Consider the following 24,000-nt stretch of genomic DNA (forward strand, 5'->3'; position numbering starts at 1 on the left):
GGGTGGAAAGGAGGAGTGTGCTGTCACAGTATGGGGAGAGCAATTGGGGTCACATAGCAATGTGTGTGTAAATTTTTGTATGGGAGACTAACTTGAAATGTAAACTTCATTTAAACTACAAAAATAAATAATAAAAATAAAATGAAATCCTTGACAACTTCAATCTTTTCTCCATTTATCATGATGTTGTTTATTGGTCCAATTGTGAGGATTTTTGTTTCCTTCATGTTCAGGCTGTGGTGTTTGGTCTTCATCAGTGTTTCAAGTCCTCTTCATTTTCGGCAAGCAAGGTTGTGTCATCTGCATAACACAGATTATTACTGAGTCTTCCTCCAATCCTGATGTCCTATTCTTCTTAATGCAGTCCAGCTCTCAGATTATTTGCTCAGCATACAGATTGAATAGGTATGGTGAAAGGATACAACCCTGACGCACACTTTTTTTAACTTTAAACCATGCAATATCCCCTTGTTCTTTTCAAATGACTGCCTCTTGATCTATGTACAGGTTCCTCATGAGCATAATTAAGTGTTCTAGGATTCACATTCTTTGCAATGTTATCCATAATTTGTTATGATCCACACAGTAGAATGCCTTTGCATAGTCAATAAAACACAGGTAAATATCTTTCTGGTATTCTTGCTTTCAGCCAGGATCCATTTGACATCAGCAATGATATCCTGGTTCCATGTCCTCTTCTGAATCTGGCTTGAATTTCTGGCAGTTCCCTGTCAATATACTGCTGCAGCCGCTCTGGAACGATCCTCAGCAAAATTTTACTCGAGTGTGATATTAATGATATTGTTCGACGATTTTCGCATTCGGTTGGATCACCTTTCTTGGGAATAGGCATAAATACGGATCTCTTTCAATCGATTGGCCAGGTAACTGTCTTCCAAATTTTTTGGTATAGATGAGTGGGCACTTCCAGTGTTGCATCCGTTTGTTGAAACATCTCAATTGGCATTCCATCAATTCGTGGAGCCTTGTTTTTTGCCAATTCCTTCCATGCAGCTTGGACTTCTTCCTTTAGTACCATCTGTTCCTGATCATATGCTACCTCCTGAAATGGTTGAACATCGACCAATTCTTTTTGGTATATTTGCTCTGTATATTCTTTCCAACTACTTTTGATGCTTCCTGTGTCATTATAATATTTTCCCCGTATAATGCTTCAGTATTGCAACTCTAGGCTTGAATTTTTTCTTCAGTTCTTTCAGCTTGAGAAATGTTGAGCATGTTCTTCCCTTTTGGTTTTCTGTCTCCAGCTCTTTGCACATGTCATCCTAATACTTTACCTTGTCTTCTCAAACTGCCCTTTGAAATCTTCTCTTCAGCTCTTTTACTTCATTTCTTCCTTTTGCTTTAGCTACTCGATGTTCAAGATCAAGTTTCAGAGTGTCTTCAGACACTCCTTTTCTTTCTTTCCTGTCTTTTTAATGACCTCTTACTTTCTTTGTGTATGACGTCCTTGATGTCATTCCACAAATCATCTGGTCTTCGGTCATTAGTGTTCAACGCGTCAAATCTATTCTTGAGATGGTCTCTAAATTCAGGTGGGATATACTCAAGGTCATACGTTGGCTCTCATGGACTTGTTCTAATTTTCTTCAGTTTCAAGTTGAACTTGCATATGAGCAATTGATAGTCTGTTCTGCAGTCAGCCCCTGGCCTTGTTCTGACTGATGATATTGAACTTTTCCATCATCTCTTTCCACAGATGTAGTCGATTTGATTCCTGTGTATTCCATCTGGTGAGGTCCACTTGCACAGTCGACTTTATGTTGGTGAAAAAAGGTATTTGCATTGAAGTCGTTGGTCTTAAAAATTCTATCATGTGCTCTCTGGCATTGTTTCTATCACCAAGGCCATATTTTCCAACTACCGATCCTTCTTGTTTCCAACTTTTGCATTCCAATCGCCAGTGATTATCAGTGCATCCTGATTGCATGATCTATCAACTTCAGACTGCAGAAGTTGGTAAAAATCTTCAATTTCTTAATATTTGGCCTTAGTGGTTGGTGTGTCGTAGTCATCTAATGCTGCTATAACAGAAGTACCACAAGTGGATGCCTTTAACAAAGAGAAGTTTATTTCTCACAGCAAAGTAGGCTAAAAGTCCAAATTCAGGGCATCAGCTCCAGGGGAAGGCTTTCTCTCTGTCGGCCTTCTTATCATCAGTGTTCCCCCCGGACTAGGAGCTTCTCCGTGCAGGGACCTCAGGTCCAAAGGACATGCTCTTTTCCTGGCACTGCTTTCTTGGTGGTATGAGGTCCCCCTGTCTCTCTGCTCACTTCTTCCCTTTATATCTCATGAAATTGCCTCAGGATACAAACCAATCTTGTAGATTGAGTCCTGCCTCACTAACACAACTGCTGCCCATCCTCCCTCTTTATAGCATAGAGGCAGGATTTACAACATACAGGAAAATCACACAATACCGGGAATCATGGCCCAGCCAGACTGATACACACGTTTTTGGGGGGACATAATTCAATCCATGACAGTGTGTAAATTTGAATAATAGTCATATTAACTGGTCTTCCTGGTGGGTGTATGGATATTATCCTACAATTGACAGTGTTGTACTTCAGTATAGATCTTGAAATGTTCTTTTTGACAATGAATGGGATGCCATTCCTCTTCAAGATGTCATTCCCGGCATAGAAGACCACATAATTGTCTGATTCAAAACGGCCAGTACCAGTCCATTTCAGTTCACTAATCCCTAGGATATGGATGTTTATGCATTCCATTTCATTTTGACGGTTTCCAATTTTCCTAGATTCATACTTCGTACATTCCACATTCCAATTTTTAATGGATGTTTGCAGCTGTTTCTGTTCATTTTGAGTCATGCCACATCAGCAAATGAAGGTCCTGAAAGCTTGACTTCTTCCACGTCATTAAGGTCGACTCTACTTTTAGGAGGCAGCTCCTCCCCAGTTGTATTTTGAATGCCTTCCAACCTGAGGGGCTCATCTTCCGGCACTATATCAGACAATGTTCCGCTGCTACTTATAAGGTTTTCACTGGCTAATTCTTTTCAGAAGTAGACTGCCAGCTCTTTTCTTCCTAGTTTATCTTAGTCTGGAAGCTCAGCTGAAACCTGTCCTCCATGGGTGACCCCGCCGGTATTTGAATACTGGTGGCATAGCTTCCGGCATCACAGCAACATGCAAGCCCCCACAGTATGACAAAGTGACAGATGCGTGGGGACTTTCGGGTATAGTATATAATTATTTATAAAATGCTGGAATTAATTTGCTAATATTTTATTTAGGATTTTAGTATCACCATTTAATAGTGTAGGAATTACCTATTGTAGAAGGTAAGGACTCATTTGTAAAACTATTTGGGCCCAGGACATTTATTGAGGTTGTTCCTCGGAAACTTCTTTATTTTATGGTTACTCTTTTGTATATTCAGGTTTTATAAAACAAACAAAAAACCATATACAGGTTTTATTTTGAAGACAATATTGATCATTTATATTTTCCTAATAAATTGCCCAGTCTTTTCAAACTCATCAGCGAAGAGCTGGAATTGTATTCTCCAATAGTTTCCATAATGCTCTTATTATCATCCTAATGTTGTATATGCGTGTGCTTTCTCATTTATTTTTCCCCTGCCTAGATTTGCCAGAAGTTCATTTTATGGATCTTTCCAAAGCACCCACTCTTGAATTTATTTATAAATTTTATGAATTTTCTGTTATCCAACTCATTTTTTCAAACTTTATTAATTCCTTCTTCCTGCTTTTCTTAAGTTCTCCCCCAACATTTTGAGTTGAATGCTTATTTTTCTTATCAAATAATACAAGCATTTAAAGATATTAAATTTTCTCTGAGTACAACCTTGGCTACATCCCATAATAGGGAACATTTACTAATTGCTATGTGGCAGGTACTATGGTAAGTGCCTAACAAGCATTATTTAATCCTCACTTCAAGTCTGCGAGACAGGTATTATTATTATCATCATTTTACAGGTGAGAAGGCCGAAGTGCAGAGAAATTAAATCATTTACCCAAGGTTATACAATTAAGAAGTCATTGGCACTGTAATTCAAATACTGGAGACTGTATGATTCTGGTGACTAAGCACTCAATGCTGAACTGTGATACGTAGTTTTTATTCCAGCCTCCCCCACCAAATAGTTGATAATAGCAGCTTCTATTTCCCTTTTAACCCAATAGGTATTTAGGAAAATTTCCTGTTTTTATTTCCAAAAGATTAGATTATTTGGTTATTGTTAACTTTTTGGTATTATTTTCAAAAATTCATGCATTGTGTTCAGAGGACTTGCACAAATTTTTGGAAACCAAAAATTTTTGACATGAAGCATATATAAAGACTGTGTATTCTCTACTCAACCCAGCCTTACTGTCGTATTCTGATTTCTATTTATTTGTATTTGTTTATTTATTTATTTAGCACATCTTACAAAGACCAAAAATGGTGTGTTAAAATCTCCCATTGCAATTGTAGTATTTCTAAGTTTTCAGTGGTGTGAACTCTACAATATAATCTACCATCCTCTTTATGGCTTATAGCTTTTGCCTTGAGATCTACTTTTTTGGGCTTTAATTTAATTAACATTTAATAAGCACTTACTGTGTCCCAGGAGCCCTGGTGTAGTGGTTAAGAGTCTGGCTACTAACCAAAAAGTCGGCAGTTTGAATCCACCAGCCCCTGCTGAGAAACCCTATGGGGCAGTTCTTCTCTGTCCTACAGGGTTGCTATGAGTCAGAATCGACTCGACGACAATGGTTTTTTTTTTTTAATACTCTGTGCTAAGAGCTTCACACGTATTACTTTACTTCATTATCAAAACAACTCTAAGGGGTAGACAGGTGTGGCTCTGGGTTTTGTGGGGCTTGGAACTTATACAGCATTGAGCGCTTTCTTAGGGGAAAAATACAAAATTATAAACACAAAATTAGGTACAAAGATGAATGTTTCTTTATTCATAATAAGAAAATAAGTTATAAATAATTAAGAGATATCTTCTGGCATTTAGGAGAAATGCTTCCTGGTTACAACCTTCCCACCTGAAGACTACAAATCCCGGCGGACCCCGCCAGTGAGTTTAAGCTTTAAGAGCTTCGTGGTAAATCCAGCTGGAAGGTAGGTGTTATCTTTGTGTGCGGTGGAATTAATTCCAACTCAGCGCTCCTGTATAACAGAGTATAACTGCCCCATAGGGTTTCCTAGGCTGTAATCTTTACGGGAGCGGAAGGCCAGATCTTTTTCCGAGGGCTGCTGGTGAGTTGAACCACCAACCTTTTGGTTAGCAGCTCAGCGCTTAACCCTGCGCCACCAGGGCTCCTTAGGTATTATCATTAGCTCCATTTTTATAGACAAGAGAAAACGGACACTTAGATTGGGTAATCGTTCAAGATGAGAGTCGGAATCTGGAAATTACACAAATTCCAGAGCCCTCGCCTCTACCCTACGCGCCTCTCAACAGCGACAGTGCACGACGATTTTGTAGAGGATGGCGTGGGGTAGAAGCTAAAGGAAAAGGAGGGATGAAGAAAGGGCAAGAGAAAAACGGAGTAAAACCTGTAAAAAGGTGAACGGTAAAAGTGGAGAGATACACTTTAGGCAGGAGGGAGAGGAGAACATTTATGGGGAAGTGGTGGGATGAGGCAAGAAGTTGAGCGACTTAGAGTCCAGGTACTTTTTAAAATTTATTTACAAAACCCAACCACGCCCAGGCGTGGCACTAGGTTCCTGCGGCGCACGCGAGGGGCCGCTATTCTTCACAGAGCTCACCGGGCAGCATAGTCCGGCGGGACGAGAAAGCCGTTCACTGAGAGTCCTGGGGCGCTGAAATAACACGGGGAAGGAAAGGCGGCGGGCCGATCCCAGGAACCCCGCGCACACCCAGAAGTGGGGCCATCGCGCTGGCCTCCTTCTCAGCCAATGGCCGCGTGATGCGCTTGAGGAGAAAAAGCAGCCGGCCCAAGAAGCGCAAGAAGGGACCATCCTTCTCCGTTATTCCGCGAGTTACCATGGCAGTGTAGTGAGAGACAAAGGCCTCGTCCCATATCTCGCTCTCTCGGATTAACCTAGCTCAGTATCGCCATGCTTCCGACTTCACGGCCGGCTCACGCACCACAGCTGCCCTCAGTAAAGATGGCGCCTCGGGGCGAAGAAAAAGCCGGAAGTAGGCTGGCTCAGGAGGAACCCGCGGAGGCGGGTCGGGAAGGCGTGGCCTGACTGCCAAGCTGACTGACGGACGGGTGGGCGGGAGGAAGGTAACCTACCGCCAGAACTTAGATTTGCGGTCTTTGAGTCGCGCACACCTGGGCCGGCGATATCCCTCCGTCGCTTCCTGTCTCCGCCCCTGCCCAGGTATCTCACTTTCGAAGGTGCCCGCTGAGTCTCGGCGACTTTGCCCGGGTAGGGCTGCGGAATTCTTGTCCCTCTGCGGTCACTGGCAAGGATGGAGGACTCTCGGGAGAACTCCCTGGAGTCTGGCTCCTCCGTTCCCGGGCCCGAAGAGTCTTCTAGGGTCCCCGAGGTGTTGCCTTCCAAGGTGTCAGAGAGCTGCGCCCAGCCCCTTGAGGCGACCCCCAAGAAACTTTGTGGATATTTGAGTAAGTTTGGCGGCAAAGGGCCCATCCGGGGCTGGAAATCCCGCTGGTTCTTCTACGACGAGAAGAAATGTCACCTGTATTATTCGCGGACCGCGCAGGATGCCAACCCCTTGGACAGCATCGACCTCTCCACTGCGGTCTTTGACTACAAGGCGGACGCTGAGGAAGGGACTTTCGAAATCAAGACTCGCAACCGGGTTATTACCCTCAAGGTAAATGGAAAAGTTTTCTCGTTTTCGGCTGGGGTTGGTTCCCAGAACACGCTGGGCACGGGTGTGTGGTCATAGTAAATTGACTCCAACAGTGATCACCAAGATGTACCCAGAGCTTTATGCTTTCCAAAACTCATTCACACCCATTTTCTTATTGGATTCCCACAACACTCCAGTGAAGTAGGCAAGGCGGGAATGATGCACCCATTTTACAGATCAAGAAACTGAGTCTTAAAGAGAGGTCATGCACCTAGAGAGTGGTGCAGCCCACACTTGGAACCTGTAGCACACTTGGTTCCTGTAGTCTTGGAATCGTGGGCTGTATCAAACCTTTTACTTTTGGAACTACCTGACAATGCACTTATCTTTAACTTTCTTACTTGGGACTGAAATATAGTCAAAATATGGGCTTTGCAATCCTCTATTGAGGCCAGGATTCTGATTCATTTTTCTTGACATTTTGACCAAAGTGAGTTAATGCTGAGAAACGCTGGTGGGGCGTTGGCAAATAAGTGCTTAGGTTTTACGAATCAGCCCAGATTTTTCATCACAGCATGTCTAAACCAGTTTTCCCGTCAACAGGAAGGAGTAGGTTTTGTTTTATTATCATGTTTAAATGAGAAAGATTGAAGCAGTGGAAAGGCCATGTGCTTTGAAATCAGGCAGGCTTGAATTCAAATTCTTTATCTGCTACTTTATTAGTTGTGTGACCCTGAGCAAGTTACTTAACCTCTCAGAATCTAGGTAGCTTGTGAGATTTAAAACAAGGCATGTAAGCATTTGGCACATCGCAGGTACTTGCAAATGGTTGAGTGAATCCCAGCACCTAGAATATAGCCTGGCATCTAGTGAGTGCTCAATAAATGTTTGTTGAATGAACGCACATGCACACACAGGGTGGTGGAGCCACAGTCAGATTGTCATGTGAAGAGAAATTGCCCCATAACTTAACTGGAAAGACAGATCTTGGCTAAGAACTTGAACTTTGTCCAGTAGGCTTTGGGAAGTTGTCAAAGGGCTTTAAGCAAGAAAGCGCCATGAGATTAAATTCTGAGAAAGCTCAGTCTGTCTATTGGATAGAGAACACATTAGGGGAAGGTGAAGCTGGTGGTCAGGGAGTCCATCAGGAGGTGATGAGGAGATAATGATAGCTGAGTGAGAGCAGTGACAGTGGGGCAGCAGAGAAGTGGAGGTGGCTAGTGCTGTTAAGGAGGTAGGATATGAGGGAGGAGTTAGGGATAGCTTGGGTAACTGGCTGGTTGGGTCAGTCATTGTCAAGAAACAGGTTGAGAAGCCTATGGGACATCCAGGTTTATGTCCCCCTCAGTAGACTCTTAAGTTGTAAGAGGACAGGGACCAAGTATGTTGGCTCACCACAGTATTCCCAATGCCTAGCACGGTCGCTGACACATAATAGGTGCTCAATGTAGAGTTGTCAAATGAATTTAAAAAATGGGATATTTGGGCTTGGGCTGTAGCTTGTCGGTATGAAGTTCATGGTAAAGCAACGGAAGGGGCTGAGGTCTCTCAGGGAAAGCATTTAGAAAGAGAAGACTAGTGGACATCATTTTATCTTATTTAATACCTCCATGACAGGCTGAGACATCTTTCATGGAGTCCCCTAGCCGCGTGCACACCTCATGTGTGGGCCTCTTGAGAGGGGGAGCTTGCCCCAGTTGCCGGCACCCTGCTGCTAGTCTCATGTGGTCTTGATCTATGAGCGGTCTTAGATCTATGATCTAAGGCTTACCATCCCCTCCCCGCAAGCTACCTGTTCTTTGCGGCCCACCACAACCAGTTCATGCCTTCTCTACTTATGGCCGTAAATCTCCTGGCCATAGATTACGACAAACCTCTGGTCTAGAAGTGACAGATCTAGGTCCTGGGACCAGCTCCACTGCTACCTGCTTGGGTGACTTCACAGCCTTAGTTTCTCCATCTGTAGAAGGGGCTGATCATTCCTGCCCTGCCTCCATCCTAGAGGATCAGAGAGGTCATAGATATGAAAGTGGGTATTTGGATCATCCAAGGCTAATAACCAGCATCAACCACTAACTTGTTTGGAGTGCTGGCACTCCTGGAGGGTTCCACTTTGTTGTCATAGTGCCAATAATGCTTCCATGTGCATGTGGGTTTCCAGTCCTCATTCATATCTATGGTGTCAGTGCCTCAGCTAAGATATATTGCACAGGGAAATGATGATGGCAGCAGGGCCCCACCCAGGTCAGAATTCCAGAGCTCTTTCCCTCTCTCACAGTACCTCCCAATTCCTTGATCCAGTGAGCACAGTTTGAGTACCTACTGTATGTCAGGTACTGTACTGGGCCCTTTACTTCTTTTACCTCATTTCAGTCTCATAAAGGTACTTCCTTTACCTCATAACTACCTTATAAAGTGGGTCTTATTGTCACTATAGTACAGATGAGAAAACTGAGGCCCAGAGAGGTTAAGGAACCTCGGTGGGGGATGAGAGCCTCAGTTGTCTTCTGTGGCCAAGAAGCATATGGTGTCTCAAGGATGGCCACCCAACTATCCACTCACAGTGATTTTTTTTCTCTTTTTCTGGGAAGAAAAGAGTTACCAAGCCTCCCATGACCTTCCCTGCATTTCAGTACAGTACCCAGAAAGGGCCCAGCAGTCCCAGAGGGGCCCTGCTTTCCCAGGCACAGGGCCTTGGCAACTAACTCTTGTGCTTCTTAGGCCGCCACCAAGCAAGTGATGCTGTACTGGCTGCAGCAGCTGCAGATGAAGCGCTGGGAGTTCCACAACAGCCCGCCTGCACCTCCTGCCGCCCCTGCCGCCTCTCTGACTGGGAACACACCTGCCCTGCACCTCGAGCTAGGTACCCAACAGGCTCGCCTCCTGCCCACACACCAGGGCCCTTGGTGGACAAGCCTTTACCCTAATGATGGGAGTGAGTGGGAGGAGCCCTCTGCTAAAGAAGCAGAGAGCCAGGATGTGACTCAGGATTAGTTAACCAACGGTATCGAGAGCAAGAATATGGGCTCTAAGACCAAACTGCCTGGGTTTGAACCCTAATTCTATGTGATCTTAGGCAATTTGCTTAACTTTTCTGAGCCTCAGTTTCCTTCCCTGTAAAATGAGGTTAATAATTGTACCTACTTCTTAGGGTTATTGGGAGGATTAAATGAATCCTACACATAAAGTGGTTAGAGTAATGCCAACACATTGTCAGAGCTTAATAAATGTTAGCTACTATTATGATGATCCTTATGGGAAGGTCTCAAGAAACGAAGCCTTTGCAGGGTTACTGTGAGGAAGCTTAATGAGAAAATGCAGTTGTTGTTGCTTCTTACACAAATGCTTTTGCATGGTGAGTTGGGTGTATCAGCGATTTTCTCACTGGTAGTCCCATGAAGCAGAATCCTCTCCCTCTCCAGTGTGCCCCACAAATGAAGTTGCTTGATCCAAATTTTAGAACATTCCAATGTAGAGGAGCCTGGGAGATCACACACTCCTGCCTCCATGCGTAGCCAGGAATATGATGGGCAGATTTTAGAATGGGGATAGACCTCCCTCCACAGCTGCCTCAGCAAGAGCATGGAAAATGAAGCCCCAGCACAAAGCTGCAGAGTGTCCAAAATGCCTCATCCTCACTTGACAGGGAGGCCGAATGGGCTGGGGCAGGACTTCTCTCCCAATGCCCCCTGGACCTCTGAACCTGGATGTTTTCATGTTCAAATCTGAGTTCATCTTCCTTGACCATTCTTCTTCCCCAGTTTTACTCCTCTCAGTGAATGGCTCTACCACTTATCTAGTTGCTTCAGCAACTGGGAGTCACCCTTGACCTTTGCTCCTTCTTGGTTAGCTCGCCCAGTAACTACCAGTGCTGGCCATTACTGCCCTCTGACTTCACATCAGCTCCAGGCCTCCTCACTGCTGTTGCCTTGGTTCAGGCCTCATCACAGTCCTGTCACACTGTGCTCTGATTACCAGTGTCTTCTTCAGTCTCTGCCTACTAGCGCCTTAAGGGTGGGACCATGTCTTTGTCACCTGTGTCTGTGTCCCCAGTACCTGGTAGCCTGCCTGGCACATTGGGTATTTGTTAAGTGAACATGTGAATGAATACACTGAATTTTTAATTAAATGAGGAAAAGCATGTAAAGCCGTTAACATAATGCCAGGCACATACTAAGTGGTAAATAATAAAAACCAAACCAAACCAAACCTATTGCCGTTGAGTCGATTTCGACTCATAACAACCCTGTAACACAGAGTAGAATACCCACCATAGGGTTTCCAAGACTGTAAATCTTTATGGGTACAGATTGCCACATCTTTCCCCTGCAGAGCAGCTGCTGAGTTTGAACCGCTGACCTTTCGGTTAGCAGCTGAGTCCTTAACTACTGCGCCACCAGGGTTCCTTTGCTCAAAATACTGCCCTGATAATATCGTTATTGTATACGTGTATATGTATGTGTGTATATATATAATTGCTATTATAATAACTACTCCTTTTTGTTGTTAATAATCATCATCATTACTTTATTTGGGAACCTTTTAGGTGTTTTATACTTATAAGAGCTTTCTCTGGGGAAAGGGTTTGTATTTTGCTTCTGTACTTCTACACCCTTCCCCATCTGCCAGGGAGCAGACAACCCTGGCCATGCAGAAAATTGCAGCCTGAGTTGTCAAAATTGCTGAGGTCTGTCTCATACTAGAAGCAACAAAAAACCCTTATGATAAAGAATCCTTGCATGTCTTAAACTGAAATTTGAAGAACCAGATTATCAAACAGAGTGACTATAGAGTTTCACAGGCATCTTGCTGTGGTAAACCTTTTCCATGTTCTTTAAATCTGTGGCTTTGGTTCAACACACACAGCCGGACCTATTCTGGGCTACCCTGTGTGAGCAGTGGGGGTCGGGAGGTACCTGGTATAATGACCAGCGCATTCTGGTATGAGACTCAGGAAGCAGGGATGCAGGCTTCTGCTTGTTAGGCTTTTCCTAGTCCAGCTGCAAACTTTTACCTCCCAGACCCAGGGCCTGCTCGGAACCTTCCCCAGCCCACCCAGAAAGACATTTCTGGAGTCTTGAGCAGGCTGGCAGACTACCCCAGCTCTCCAGTCTCCACCCTTCCTGGGAGGAAGCAGGGGCTGCTCCTCTAGCTGTGGAAACCTCCTGACCTCTTTCTGACTTTGAGTCACAGACAGTTCATATAGTTCAAAATCTCTTGTCACTGTCCTTGAGCAATCTGCATGGTACTTTCTCTACAGCCTTTAATTAAGCATTTACACTTTTATTTTGTCCTTTCCCTAAACATTGGTCCCCACAAGAGCCGGGAAAGACCAAGGGGAAACCAGTAGATTTATAATAATAATGGCATGTTTGCAAAGTAGGACACAGTTCACAAAGGACTTTATAAGTGTTTATGGTCACAAAAATGTGCTTACCAATTACTAGCACTGTTCTGACACTTTATATATATTACTGTGTTTAATCCTCACAACAATCTCATGAGGTAGTGCTATTCCCTATTTTACAGAAAAAGAAACAGGCTAACGGAGGTGAGGGGACCAGCAAGAAAATGTCAGAGCTGAAATTTGAACCCTAGTCTGCAGACTCACAATCCCTCCGCCATTTCCCAAGCTGAAGAGGCAACAAGCCATCTGCCCATCCAGGCCCTCTGCGGAATCAGTGACCTCCTGCTCTGGTCTTTTTTTGTCCAAGAGATGCCTTCTTCCTTCCAGGGATGGGGCAGCCCCTAGGAATTGGCAAAGGGAGAATCACAGATAAATGCTGAGGCTGGAGAGGGGCCCAGGGGCTCCCAACCAGAGCCTTGGGTCATCAGTTCTGTTTTCTGTCAGAAGTGCTAAGCTCCACCGCGGCGTCTCCATCATGTGCTGCCCATCCCTTGGACACCCCACTGTAGTGGGATCTGCACCTTCCTGGGGCAGCCCCTCCTGTCTCTGCTTCTTAGTCTGCTCTGATCAGCCACATGGTTAGTGAAAAATGCAAAAGTGAGGAACTGCGTTTGAGTCATGGCTCTCCCATCTGCTAGCTATATGACCGTGGTCACGAAACTCATGCTCCTTGAGCTGCTGTTTCCTCATTTGTAAAACTAACCAGTGGTGACACTCCCAAGACAGTTCTGTGTGGCCTCAGAGTGGACCTAGGGCCATAGGAGGACGTTATAGGAAAACAGATATTGGCAGTTAGGGAAATACTTGATAAGACAGTAAAATCTTAGACAAACTATAATTGTTTTGTTTGTTCTGAATGAGGGAGAATAAAGAAAGTTAAAGTATTGATAAACAAGAAAATCTTCTTTATTTTGACCAATTGTGTTGGCAGGCAGGCTGGATTAGCTCCTGAAGTCTGGGTTAGAAACCACTTTGAAAGATGCATATACGTAGTATGGGGCTTTATTGTTTTCTGAACATTTTCTTATGCTTTATCTCCTTTAATCTTTATACCAGTTCTGAAGGAGAAAGGGTGGAGAGTGTCCTTCTCATTTTAAAAATATGGAACCTAAGGCCAGAGGATAAAAAGTGATTTCCAACCAGGTCACAGAGCCCTCCCAGCAGAAACAGGCCTTGGCCTCAAGTCTTCTAGCTCCCAAGGTGTGGCCCTTTCTAGTGGACCAGGTTTAGTACCTTGAGCTCCCGTTCAAACCCCCAAGGGCTCTGCATTTCCAGCCAGGTGAGATCCAACCTCTTAGCCACCACCTCGCCTCATTTGACTTTTCCATCCCCATCTCCCCTGGGACCTTGGCTGCATCCTTAGTGCTGGGGCTAGGACCCCTTGCAGTTCCCTATACCTATACACACACACCCTCGTAGAGGCTCCTCCCTACTCCTTTTTCTGGTCCAAATCATCTCCAGCCCTCAAGGTCCAGCTCCAGTGCTGCTCCTCCAGGAAGTCTTCCTTGACTTGAGCTGGAAAGAGTCTCTCTCTACCTCCCAGAACCCCCCAACATATTGTCTGGATGTGTGCACATCTTCCCTTCCATAGGCTATGAGCTTCCTGTGCATCTGATTCATCTCACTTTCTCCAGCCTCACTTGGAAGCTGTAGGGTGGATGTTCAATCTGTGTTTGTTGCCAGGGTAAACTGAAGGGAGGTACTCAGAAAGGTGGCTCTTGGTGTTGCCAAGTATTGGCCAGCTTGCCAGATCTGATGGAGCCTATTAGGAATTAAATGTATTGTTGTTGTTGGTTGTTTTAGTGATGCCAAAGTTTATTTGCTTAAGTAGATTGAAAAGCCCCCCTGGCCCCCACCATCATATTTAACGGTTTTGCACCCACACTTTTTGGCAGATGAAGTGCAAATGTAAACTTCCTCCTCCGCCCCTAAATTTTTCGCCCTCTCAGTAAGGGTAAGGTCTGCTGTACAGTAGTTCTCAGGGGCTGCATAATCAAGATCACATCATCCTATAAGTGGCCCTTGTTCTCTTCTGCTTTTTGTAATACTCAAAACTAACTTCTAAGTACTCCACCTTTTCTCTCTTATACCTCAAATAATGTTTTCTTTAGCCTTGGAAACTTCTTTAACAGTAGACATTTGAAGTCACTCACTATGTAAGAATAATTTTTTAAGCAGAACACTTAGAAAACATAGAAAAGTAGAAAAAGAAAAATCATCCGCAATCCTACCACCCAGAGACAGCTGCTGTTAACATTATGTTTATGGTCTTAACCTTTGTTTAAAAAAAAAATTTGACATCAGCTAATAACACAGAAATTCTACTTTGCTTTTTTTTTTTTTCCCCCCGTAAGCACAGTTTTTAATTTAGGTTCAGTAGACAAAATTACTGTGTCGGAAATTTCTAAATGCTTACTCCCAGTTTGTGTTCTTGTTTCATTGTGGAACAAAGATAGTCTTGTGGACCACACTTTGAGAAGCACTGCTCTGGAAGAATAATTTTTCAGTACTTCCTGAAACCCATCTGGCCTGTAGGTTAGATCCTTAACTGAGTCTAATCACAGGATATCTGCTCAGTGGCCCTGTCAGGTGGAAATGAAGAATGGTATACCATCAAGAGTATTGAAATAGAAATCTTGAGGTCTGGGAACTGGCTCCAGACCTTCTATAAAAGGGCTCAGGGTGCTGAAGGGAATGATTTTACCACTGTCTGTATTCCCCAATGGTGATTGGAGATAATGGTACCAACTTTGTTTACTTCACAGAGTACTGTGAAGAGCTATGTGTATACCATAAGAATAATAGCTAACATTTATTGAGCTCTTACTACATGCCATGCAAAACACTTAAGTGCTTTGCACTGTCGCATTTGATCTTCAAAACAACCCTATATCATAGACGATGCTGTCATCCTGATTTTATAGAAAAGTTAGCAGATGCATTGATGCTTAGCAATTTGTCTAAGGACATACAAATAGTAATTTGAATTCATCTGCTTTGCTTTTTGATACTCAGTATTGTAACCCTTAACAGTTCCCCGTGTTATAAAATCCCCTTATAACATCTATTTTTGATGAATAAATGTTCTTTTCTGTTTATAAAGGTACCTGTGTTTTTTTTTAAAAAAAAAAAAAAAACAAACTGTTGCTGTCAAGTCACTTCTGACTCATTATTGTTGTTGTTAGGTGCCATCGAGTCTGTTCTGACTCATAGTGACCCTATAAGGACAGAGTAGAACTGTGCCATAGGGTTTCCAAGGCTGTAAATCCTCATGGAAGCAGATTGCCACATCTTTCTCCTGTGGAGCAGCTGGTGGGTTCAAGCCACTGACCTTTTGGTTAGCAGCTGAGTGCTTAACCACTATACTACCAAACCAAAAAAAAAACCTGTTGCCATTGAGTCATTTCCGACTCATAACGATCCTATAGGACAGAGTTGAAGTGTCCCATGGGGTTTCCAAGGAGTGGCTGGTGGATTCGAACTGCTGAATCCACCATTTGGTTAGCAGCCACGCTCTTAACCACTGCGCCACCATGGCTCCACCGGGGCCTCTTAAAAACCAAACTCATTGCTGTGGGGTTGATTCCAACTCTTAGTGACCCTAAAGGACAGAGTGGAGCTACCCCATAGGGTTTCTAAGGCTGCAATCTTTACAGAAGCAGACTGCCACATCTTTCTCCCACAGAGCAGCTAGTGGGTTCTAACCGCTGACCTTTCAGTTAGCAGCTGCGTGCTTGACCAGTGTGCCACCAAAACCAAAAAATCCATTGCCGTCACGTGGATTCCGAATCATAGCAACCCTATAGGACGGACTAGAACTGCCCCATAGGATTTCCAAAGAGCGGCTGCCAACAGGGCTCCTTAACCTATGTTTACTGTAGTAAATTTGGAAAAAACAGTATAATGAGAGTGGCCTGCTCACTGTAATCCATCGTGCAGCTCTAACCACTGTTAAGATACCCATTGCCGTCAAATCAATTCCAACTCATAGTGACCCTATAGGACAGGGTAGAACTGTCCCATAGGGGTTCCAAGGAGCAGCTAGTGGATTTGAACTGCCAACCTTTTGGTTAGTAGCCAGACGCTTAACCACTGCACCACCAGGGCTCCTACTGTTAAGGTTAAAAAAAAAAACCTGTTACCATCAAGTCAATTCCAACTCATAGTGACTCTATAGGATGAAGTAGAACTGCCCTATAGAGTTTCCAAGGAGTGACTGGTGGATTCAAACTGCCAACCTTTCAGTTAGCTGCTGAGCTCTTAACCACTGTGCCACGAAGGCTCCACTGTTAAGATAGTGGAGTATATTTCTTTGAGATTTTTTCTGTACCATCAAGATCATACTATAGCCCCAAATTTTTATCTGGCTTTCTTCACTTACTGTATTCCATGCATGTTTCCTGTGTTCTTAGGCATTCTTCAGCATTTTTATTAACATTGTTTTTAGTGCTTGGGTTCTGTTGTATAAAGACATCATGATTTATTTAACCAATTCTCAGATTTTTAGATCTTTAAGTTATTTCCAGTTTGAGGCTATTGTAAACCATGCCAGGATGAACCTCTTGGCACATAAAGCTTTGTCTGTATGTCAGACCACTTCTTTAGGGTAGATTCTCAGATATAGAATTATCTACAGCTCTGCATATTTTTAAAAGGGGTTTCCAGGAAAGCTGTATCAGCAAGATGCATCATTTAACTGCCTACAGAACATTCTGTAAAAAAGCTTGCCTCTTTGCTATTGTTAACCTACAAGAAAGGCTTGCTTCTGCAGCTCACCAGCTCCTGCCCAGTTCCAGTTAGAGCTGAGCCCATAGCGTCCCGTCTGTCCAGTCTTTCCAAGTGCACTAACCCAGGTGGATTGATTTCCTTTCCTTTGTTCCCCAGAGCCAGAGGAGGCAGAGCTGGAGGAGTTCCTGTGCCCCGTGAAAATGCCTACTGGGCTGGTGGGTGTGGCAGCTGCCTTGCATCCTGGCACCCCCATCCCTTCTGCCCTTCAGAATATTTCCCTCAAGCACCTAGGAACTGAAATACAGTAAGTGCAGGTGGGGCTGAGGGGATGACTTGGCTGCAAGCAGCTCCTTCTGCTGAGCTTAGCAGGGACCTGTTGTGATTCTCCTACAGGAAAGTGGGGAAATGTATTTTCATTTAATCACATCATTACTTTAGAATATTACATTTGTTGTTCCAATTATAAAAATAGTAGACGTTCTTTGTAGGAAATTGGAAACATCTAGAAAGGTATAAGATCTCTGGATGGCACAAACAAGTGCTGTACTACTAGTCAAAATGTTGATGGTTTAAACCCACCTAGAGGTGCCTCGGAAGACAGACCTGGAGATCTGCTTCTGAAAGGTCACAGCCTTGAAAACCCTATGGAGCAGTTCTACTCTGAACACACGGGGTCGCCATGAGTTGGAATCAACTCAATGGCAACTAACAACAAGAACAGAAAATTATAAAGAAAAAATTAAAAATTACCCATAATCTTATCACCTAGACAAGCATTCTTAGAATTTGGTATATCTCTTTCTTCTATATTTTCTATATCCATGTATACATAACTGCGATCATAATGTCATGCGGTGATGGTTTCACAAGTGTCCATGTATGTCAGACGCATCAAATTGTTCACTTTTAACATATGCAGTTGATTGTATGTTGATCATATCTCAACTTATTTTTTTTATTTATTTAGTTTTTTGGTTTTAACAAACGGAAATTTATTCTTTCACAGTTTTGGTGGCTAAAAGTCCGAATTCAGGGCACCTGCTCCAGGGGGAGGCCTTCTGTCTCCATTGGCTCTGGGGGAAGGTTCTTGTCTCCTTTCAACATCTGTGGGCCGGGAGTCCTTGAAGATCTCCATGCGTCTTGGCATCAGTCTTCCCCTGGGTCTAGGAGCATCTAAGTGCAGGGACCCGTGGTCCAAAGGACACGCTTTGCTCCCGGCTCTTCGTTCTTGGTGGCAGGAGGTCCCTCTCTGGCAGGCTGTATTTTAAGTAGTTTATAAAAAAGTAGCAGTATAACCTGGTGGTTATGAGCCTGGGCTTTGGAGCCAAACTGCCTGAGTTTATATCCTGGCTTTGCCACTGTAAGCTGTGCTGCTGCTGGCAAATTGTTTGAGTTTTCTGTGCTTCGTTTACCTTATTAGTAAATGTAAATAGAACAGTGCTTGCCTAATAAGGTTAGCATGGGGTTAAATGGGTTAGTGCATGCAAACTGCTCTCGAATTGTGCTTGGCAATCATAAGCATGTAATAAGTTATTAGCTGCTGCTGCTATTGTTATAGTGGAAGCAACGGAAGCTTTGTTGTTGTTGTAAGGTGTCATCGAGTCAGTTCCAACTCATAACGACCCTGTGTACAACAGAAGAAAACACTACCCGGTCCTGTGCCATCCTCACAATCTTTGCTATGTTTGAGCCCATTGTTGCAACCACTGTGTCAATCCATCTCATTGAGGGTCTTCCTCTTTTTCACGGACCCTCCATTTTACCAAGTATGATGTCCTTCTCCAGGGATTGGTCCCTCCTGATAACATGTTCAAAGTACGTAAGACAAAGTCTCGCCATCCTTGCTTCCAAGAAGCATTCTGGCTGTACTTCTTCCAAGACAGATTTGTTTGTTCTTCTGGCAGTCCATGGTATATTCAATATCCTTTGCCAGTACCATAATTCAAAGGCATCAATTCTTCTTTGGTCTTCCTTATTCATTGTCCAGCTTTCGCATGCATATGAGGTGACTGAAAATACCATGGCTTGGGTCTGGTGCACCTTACTCCTCAAACTGACATCCTTGCTTCTCAACACTTTAAAGAGGTCTTTTGCTGCAGATTTGCCCAATGCAATACATCGTTTGATTTCTTGACTGCTGCTTCATGGGCATTGATTGTGGACCCAAGTAAAGTGAAATCCTTGACAACTTCAATCTTTTCTCCGTTTATCATGATGTTGCTTATTGGTTCAGTTGTGAGGATTTTTGTCTTCATACTATGTTGAAGTGTGTTCCATACTGAAGGCTGTAGTCTTTGATCTTCATCAGGAAGTCCTCTTCACTTTCAGCAGTCAAGGTTGTGTCATCTGCATATCACAGATTGTTAATGAGTCTTCTACCAATCTTGATGCTGCATTCTTCTTCATACAGTCCAGCTTCTCAGATTATTCAAATTATGGGTAATGAAACTTTAGGGAGTTTAAACTATACCTGGTATTGATCCTCGTTGGGCACTTATTTTCTGTGTGGACTTCAGACAAACTGGGACCTCTTTGAAGGCAGAATAGATTGCTCACTGGACTTGGATCAGGGACTCCTGGCTCTGTGCGTGACTCAGCACACAGCATTTCCCTCTGCTGTCTTCAGTGTTTGAATTTGTTTGAGTAACTAAGAGGATTACCACAGGAGAGAAGCAGGTTTGGGGAAATGACCATGAGGGGCCTTTGAGGCTGCCGGCTGGAGATAGAGCTGTCTCACAGGCAGATGGATGCAGGGTCCTGGAGCCTAGGAGAAAGATTTGGGCTGGAAAAGAGCCTTGGGAGATATTGGGCAAGCTTGAGCCTCCAGGGTGAGTGGGTGGGGAGGACACCCTGCAGGGATGATCCCTTGGCAGTTGCTGGAGGGAACTGGGTGGTCAGCACTGCATGCACTGGCAGCCTGGTGTGGGGAGGTGGAGTCTGAGAAGTCCAGCAGCCAGCCAACCACATGCCCGGGGCAGTCTCACCAAGATTAAGCCCATTCATGCCTGATGGAGGCCATGCATAGCGGCAGTGGAAGAGAGAAAACGCAGAGATCAAGAAAGGAAGGAAGTTTCAGAGAATCAGTCACTTCCCTCCTGTCACTTGTAATAACCCACAGAAAATGCTGGCCAACATTGAAAGAAAAGTGCCCTGGTCTGCGGAGGGCCCCAAACAACTTGGTGAGATCAGAGCTGCTGTTGTGTCCTCACCCCCTCACCCTGGCTGGTCTTGGGGTCTGCTGTTAGATCTGCCATGAGCCTGGGTCATGCTCAAGGGAGGGGTGTAGGGAGCCTCCTGGGCACTGTGCTCATTTATACTCTCATTGAGTGAACACACCTGTGAAGTAGTATCATTAGTGGTCAAGTTCTCAGACCATGGAGTCAGACATCCAGGTTTGATGCTCAGCCCACAACTTATTAGCTCTGAGGCTTTGGGCAAGGTTTTTTATCCTCTCTGATATCAGTTCCCCTCTCTGTCAAAAGGAGGCGATAATAGTACTTACATCATTGGGCCATTAAATGAGAATTAAGTGTGTTATATGCATGTAGAGTGTTTAGCTTAGAGTCCAGCCCCGTGGAAGGGCCCAGTCAGTGGTTATAATCATCATCCCCATTTTTCAGATGAGGAAACTGAGGCTCAGAGAGGCTAAGTGGTTTGCTCAAGGTTATCTTTCCAGAAAAAGTCTTTATGACCCCTCCATGCTGGCCAGTTCATGAGCCTTTTAGACCTGGAGCTAAACCTACACAGAAAATGGTCTAGAAACAGCTCCAAGCAAGGTCGATAAATTTATGAAATTCCTTCCAGGCACAGTGGTTTAGCTGGATAGTGGCTACCTGGGCTGTTATTAGAAGCTGGTATGCTCCCCATCCCCAGAGAAGATGTGTGCTCAGGCTTACTGGCCCTTTGCTGCCCTACAGTTGGGTTCTATGCCTTCTCACACCCTGGGGGATGACTGTTATGAGCCCTAGGAATGCTGGGAGGCTGGAGTTCCTTGGCAAGGGGAAGGGCAGCAGAGATGGTCACCCCACCAAACCAATGCCTCTGGCTACAGGGATGTGCCTCTGGGTCTGTCTTCAGCTGTCATTTGTGAGAATTAAATGAGATGATCCATGTACCAAGGCTCAGCACAGCACCCAGCACAAAGTAATGCTCAGTAAATAGTAGTGCCTATCGTGGTCATCACTATTCTTTTTAATAAGACCACCACCCTTTTGTTTTCAGATGAGAAAAGGAATAACTAGAAAAGGGAAGTAGCTAGCTAAGGAGTCAGGGGCTCCTTATAATAGGACAGATTAGAAGGAGTAGGAGACCAAAATTCAAGGTGAAGTATTGGGAGTATTGAGTTCTAATCTCTTCTCAGCTCCTAATTTAACTGATTAATTTTTCACTCTGTCAGTCAACTGCCCTATCCATGAAAGTACAGTTTCATTCAATTCCTCTTCTGGACCCAACTGGACCAAAGAGCTAGATTTCATTTTAAAAATAAGTTTCTGATCAAATGTTGGTTCTTTGAGCATAGTCGATGTCACTGAACTGTTCATGTAGAAATTTTTGAAATGGTGTACCTTTGGCTATGTATATTTTCACACACAAAAAAAAAAGGGTCAAGAAGGGAGAGGGTTGACATGTGGGGTTGTTAACCAATGTCATAAAACAATATGTGTACTACTGTTTCATGAGAAACTATTTGTTCTGTAAGCCTTCACCTGAAGTACAAATAAAAAAAAAATTAAAGAAATTTACTAAAAAGAAAAAAAAATTGGTTCTTCGAAAAGATCAACAAATTTGACAAACATTTAGCTAGACTAAGAAAAAAGAAAGAAGACTCAAATTAGAAATAAGGGAATACTATGAACAAGTATATGCCAACAAATTAAAAAACTTAGATGAAATGCAACAAATTTCTAGAAAGACTCAAACTACCAAAGCTGCTGCAAGAAAAAATAGAAAATATGAATAGACCTATAACAAATAAAGAAATTGAATTAGTAATCAAAAAACTATTCCCAAAGAAAAACCCAGAACCAGATGGCTTTACTGGTGAATTATACCAGACATTTAAAGAATTAATAGCAATTCTTCACACATTCTTCAAAAAAAAAAAGAGGCGGGAACAGTCCCCAGCCTATTCTATGAGGTCAGTATCACCTTGATACCAAACCAGACAAAGGCATCACAAAAAAAGAAAATTACAAACCAATATCTCTTATAAATATAGACACAGAAATCCTCAACAAATAGTAGCAAACTGAATCCAGCAACATATAAAAAGGCCCTTTGCTGGCCACCATGACAAGTGGGATTTATCCCAGGAACACAGGGTTGGTTCAGCTGTCGGGTAAGAGACGCTGAGAAGGAAAGGAGCCTGCCAAAGGTTACATGGGAGTCTGAGAATCCCTGCTTTTAACTGCCAAGTTTTATCCATTTACATTTATACTGATTATTGGTATATTTGGAAATATTTTTCCATCTCATTGTAGTTTCTTTATGTCCTGCTTTTTCTATGTGTCTTTTCTTCTCCTTTCCTGACTTCTTTTTGAATTAAGTTACTTTTCTCCATTTTTTTCAACTATACTGTTTTAGGAGTCATATAGTCTATTTCTGTTTATTCAATTATTCTAAAAATTTTACCCTAATCTCAGAATAATCATGCTAAGTGAAAGAAGACATAAAAAAAGAATACGTATTGTATGATTCCATTTATATAAAACTCTAGAAAATGCAAATGAACCTATAGAAGCAAAAAGAAGATCAGTGGTTGTCTGGGCGTGGGAAGGGGAGGGGAAGGCCAGGAGGAAAGGAGTACAAAGAAGCACAAGGAAAGTCTTGGAGGTGATGCATATGTTCATTACGTTAACTGTGATGACTTCATGGGTGGATACATATGTCCAAGCTTATTAAATTGTATATATTAAATAGGTACAATTTATTGTATGTCAGTTATACCTCAACAAAACTGTTAAAAGGAAAAAGAAAAAAAAACCCACTCATCCACCCCTAATGAAGCAATAGATCTAGGCGGTGATTATTAACAGCTGTTAACAACAAAACAGACATTCTGTGCCTCCTGCTGAAGTTACCTTGTGAAAAACTTGAACCCGAGTCTGATCAAGCATCTGGACAGAAAACACAGGGGAAAAAAAATAAACAAAAAAAAACCCAAACCTGTTGCTGTCAATTGTGACTCCTAGCGACCCTATAGGTGAGAGTAGAACTGCCCCAAAGGGTTTCCAAGGAGCAACTGGTACATTTGAACTGCTGCGGCCTTTTGGTTAGCAGCCATAGCACTTAACCACTGCACCACCAGAGCTCCTACTGGGCAAAGGGACATGTTAAATGATCCCCTGGGGATGCAATCAGCAAAATCCAGACTGAGGGGAATTCTACAGGACAAATCAAAATCATCTAGTTTTTTAACAAATAAAATGCAAGGGATCAAAAATGGAGGTTGGGGACCAACAGAATAAGAGAAACCAAAAAAAGAGATTAATTTTCTTTTTTTTTTTTTTACCCTGCGTGCTTAACATTAAGTTGATATCTCAGCTTTCCTCTTGAACAACATACGGACATTAAAAGATCTGAAATTCAGACACCCTCCTCCTGTATTGTTTTATTTTTACCCGTTCTTTTAGTTCTACCGTATTTTTTCATCCCTAATTAAACATTATTAACCTTAAAAAATTATTTATTTTATTGTGCTTTAAGTGAAAGTTTACAGTTCAAGTCAGTTTCTTGTACAAAAATTTATACACACATTGCTTTGTGACCCTAGTTGCTCTCCCTATGCTGTGACAGCACACTCCTCCTTTCCACCCGATTTCCCGTGTCCTTTCAACCAGCTCCTAACCCTCTTTGCCTTCTCATCTCACCTCTGGATAGACCATTTAGTCTCATGTATCTACTTGAGCTTAGAAGCACACTCCTCACGAGTATCACTTTATGTCCCATAGTCCAGTCTAATCTACATCTGAAGAGTTGGCCTCAGGGATGGCCCACAACATATCAACCCTCTAACTTCTCAACCTTTTTTTTTGGTGAAAATACACATAGCCAAAGACACACCATTT

General features: G+C 43.3%; 1 protein-coding gene across 2 annotated transcripts in view; it reads left to right on the forward strand.

Annotated features, from left to right (window-relative positions):
- Nucleotides 1–5,787: 5,787 nt before the first annotated feature.
- Nucleotides 5,788–24,000, forward strand: part of TBC1D2 (TBC1 domain family member 2) — a 68,633-nt gene continuing 50,420 nt past the window's right edge. Inside the window, exons 1-3 of one of the 2 annotated variants that reach the window (XM_004372232.2) lie at nt 5,788–6,819; nt 9,520–9,661; nt 17,090–17,237. In XM_004372232.2, coding sequence (XP_004372289.1) covers nt 6,454–6,819; nt 9,520–9,661; nt 17,090–17,237 — 656 coding nt within the window. In that variant the 5' untranslated portion in view covers nt 5,788–6,453. The remainder of the gene's footprint in view (nt 6,820–9,519; nt 9,662–17,089; nt 17,238–24,000) is intronic. The other variant, XM_004372233.2, reaches the window with a different exon arrangement.

Source organism: Trichechus manatus, unplaced genomic scaffold, assembly GCF_000243295.1.
Source record: "Trichechus manatus latirostris isolate Lorelei unplaced genomic scaffold, TriManLat1.0 scaffold00016, whole genome shotgun sequence".
NCBI classification, from domain to species: domain Eukaryota; kingdom Metazoa; phylum Chordata; class Mammalia; order Sirenia; family Trichechidae; genus Trichechus; species Trichechus manatus.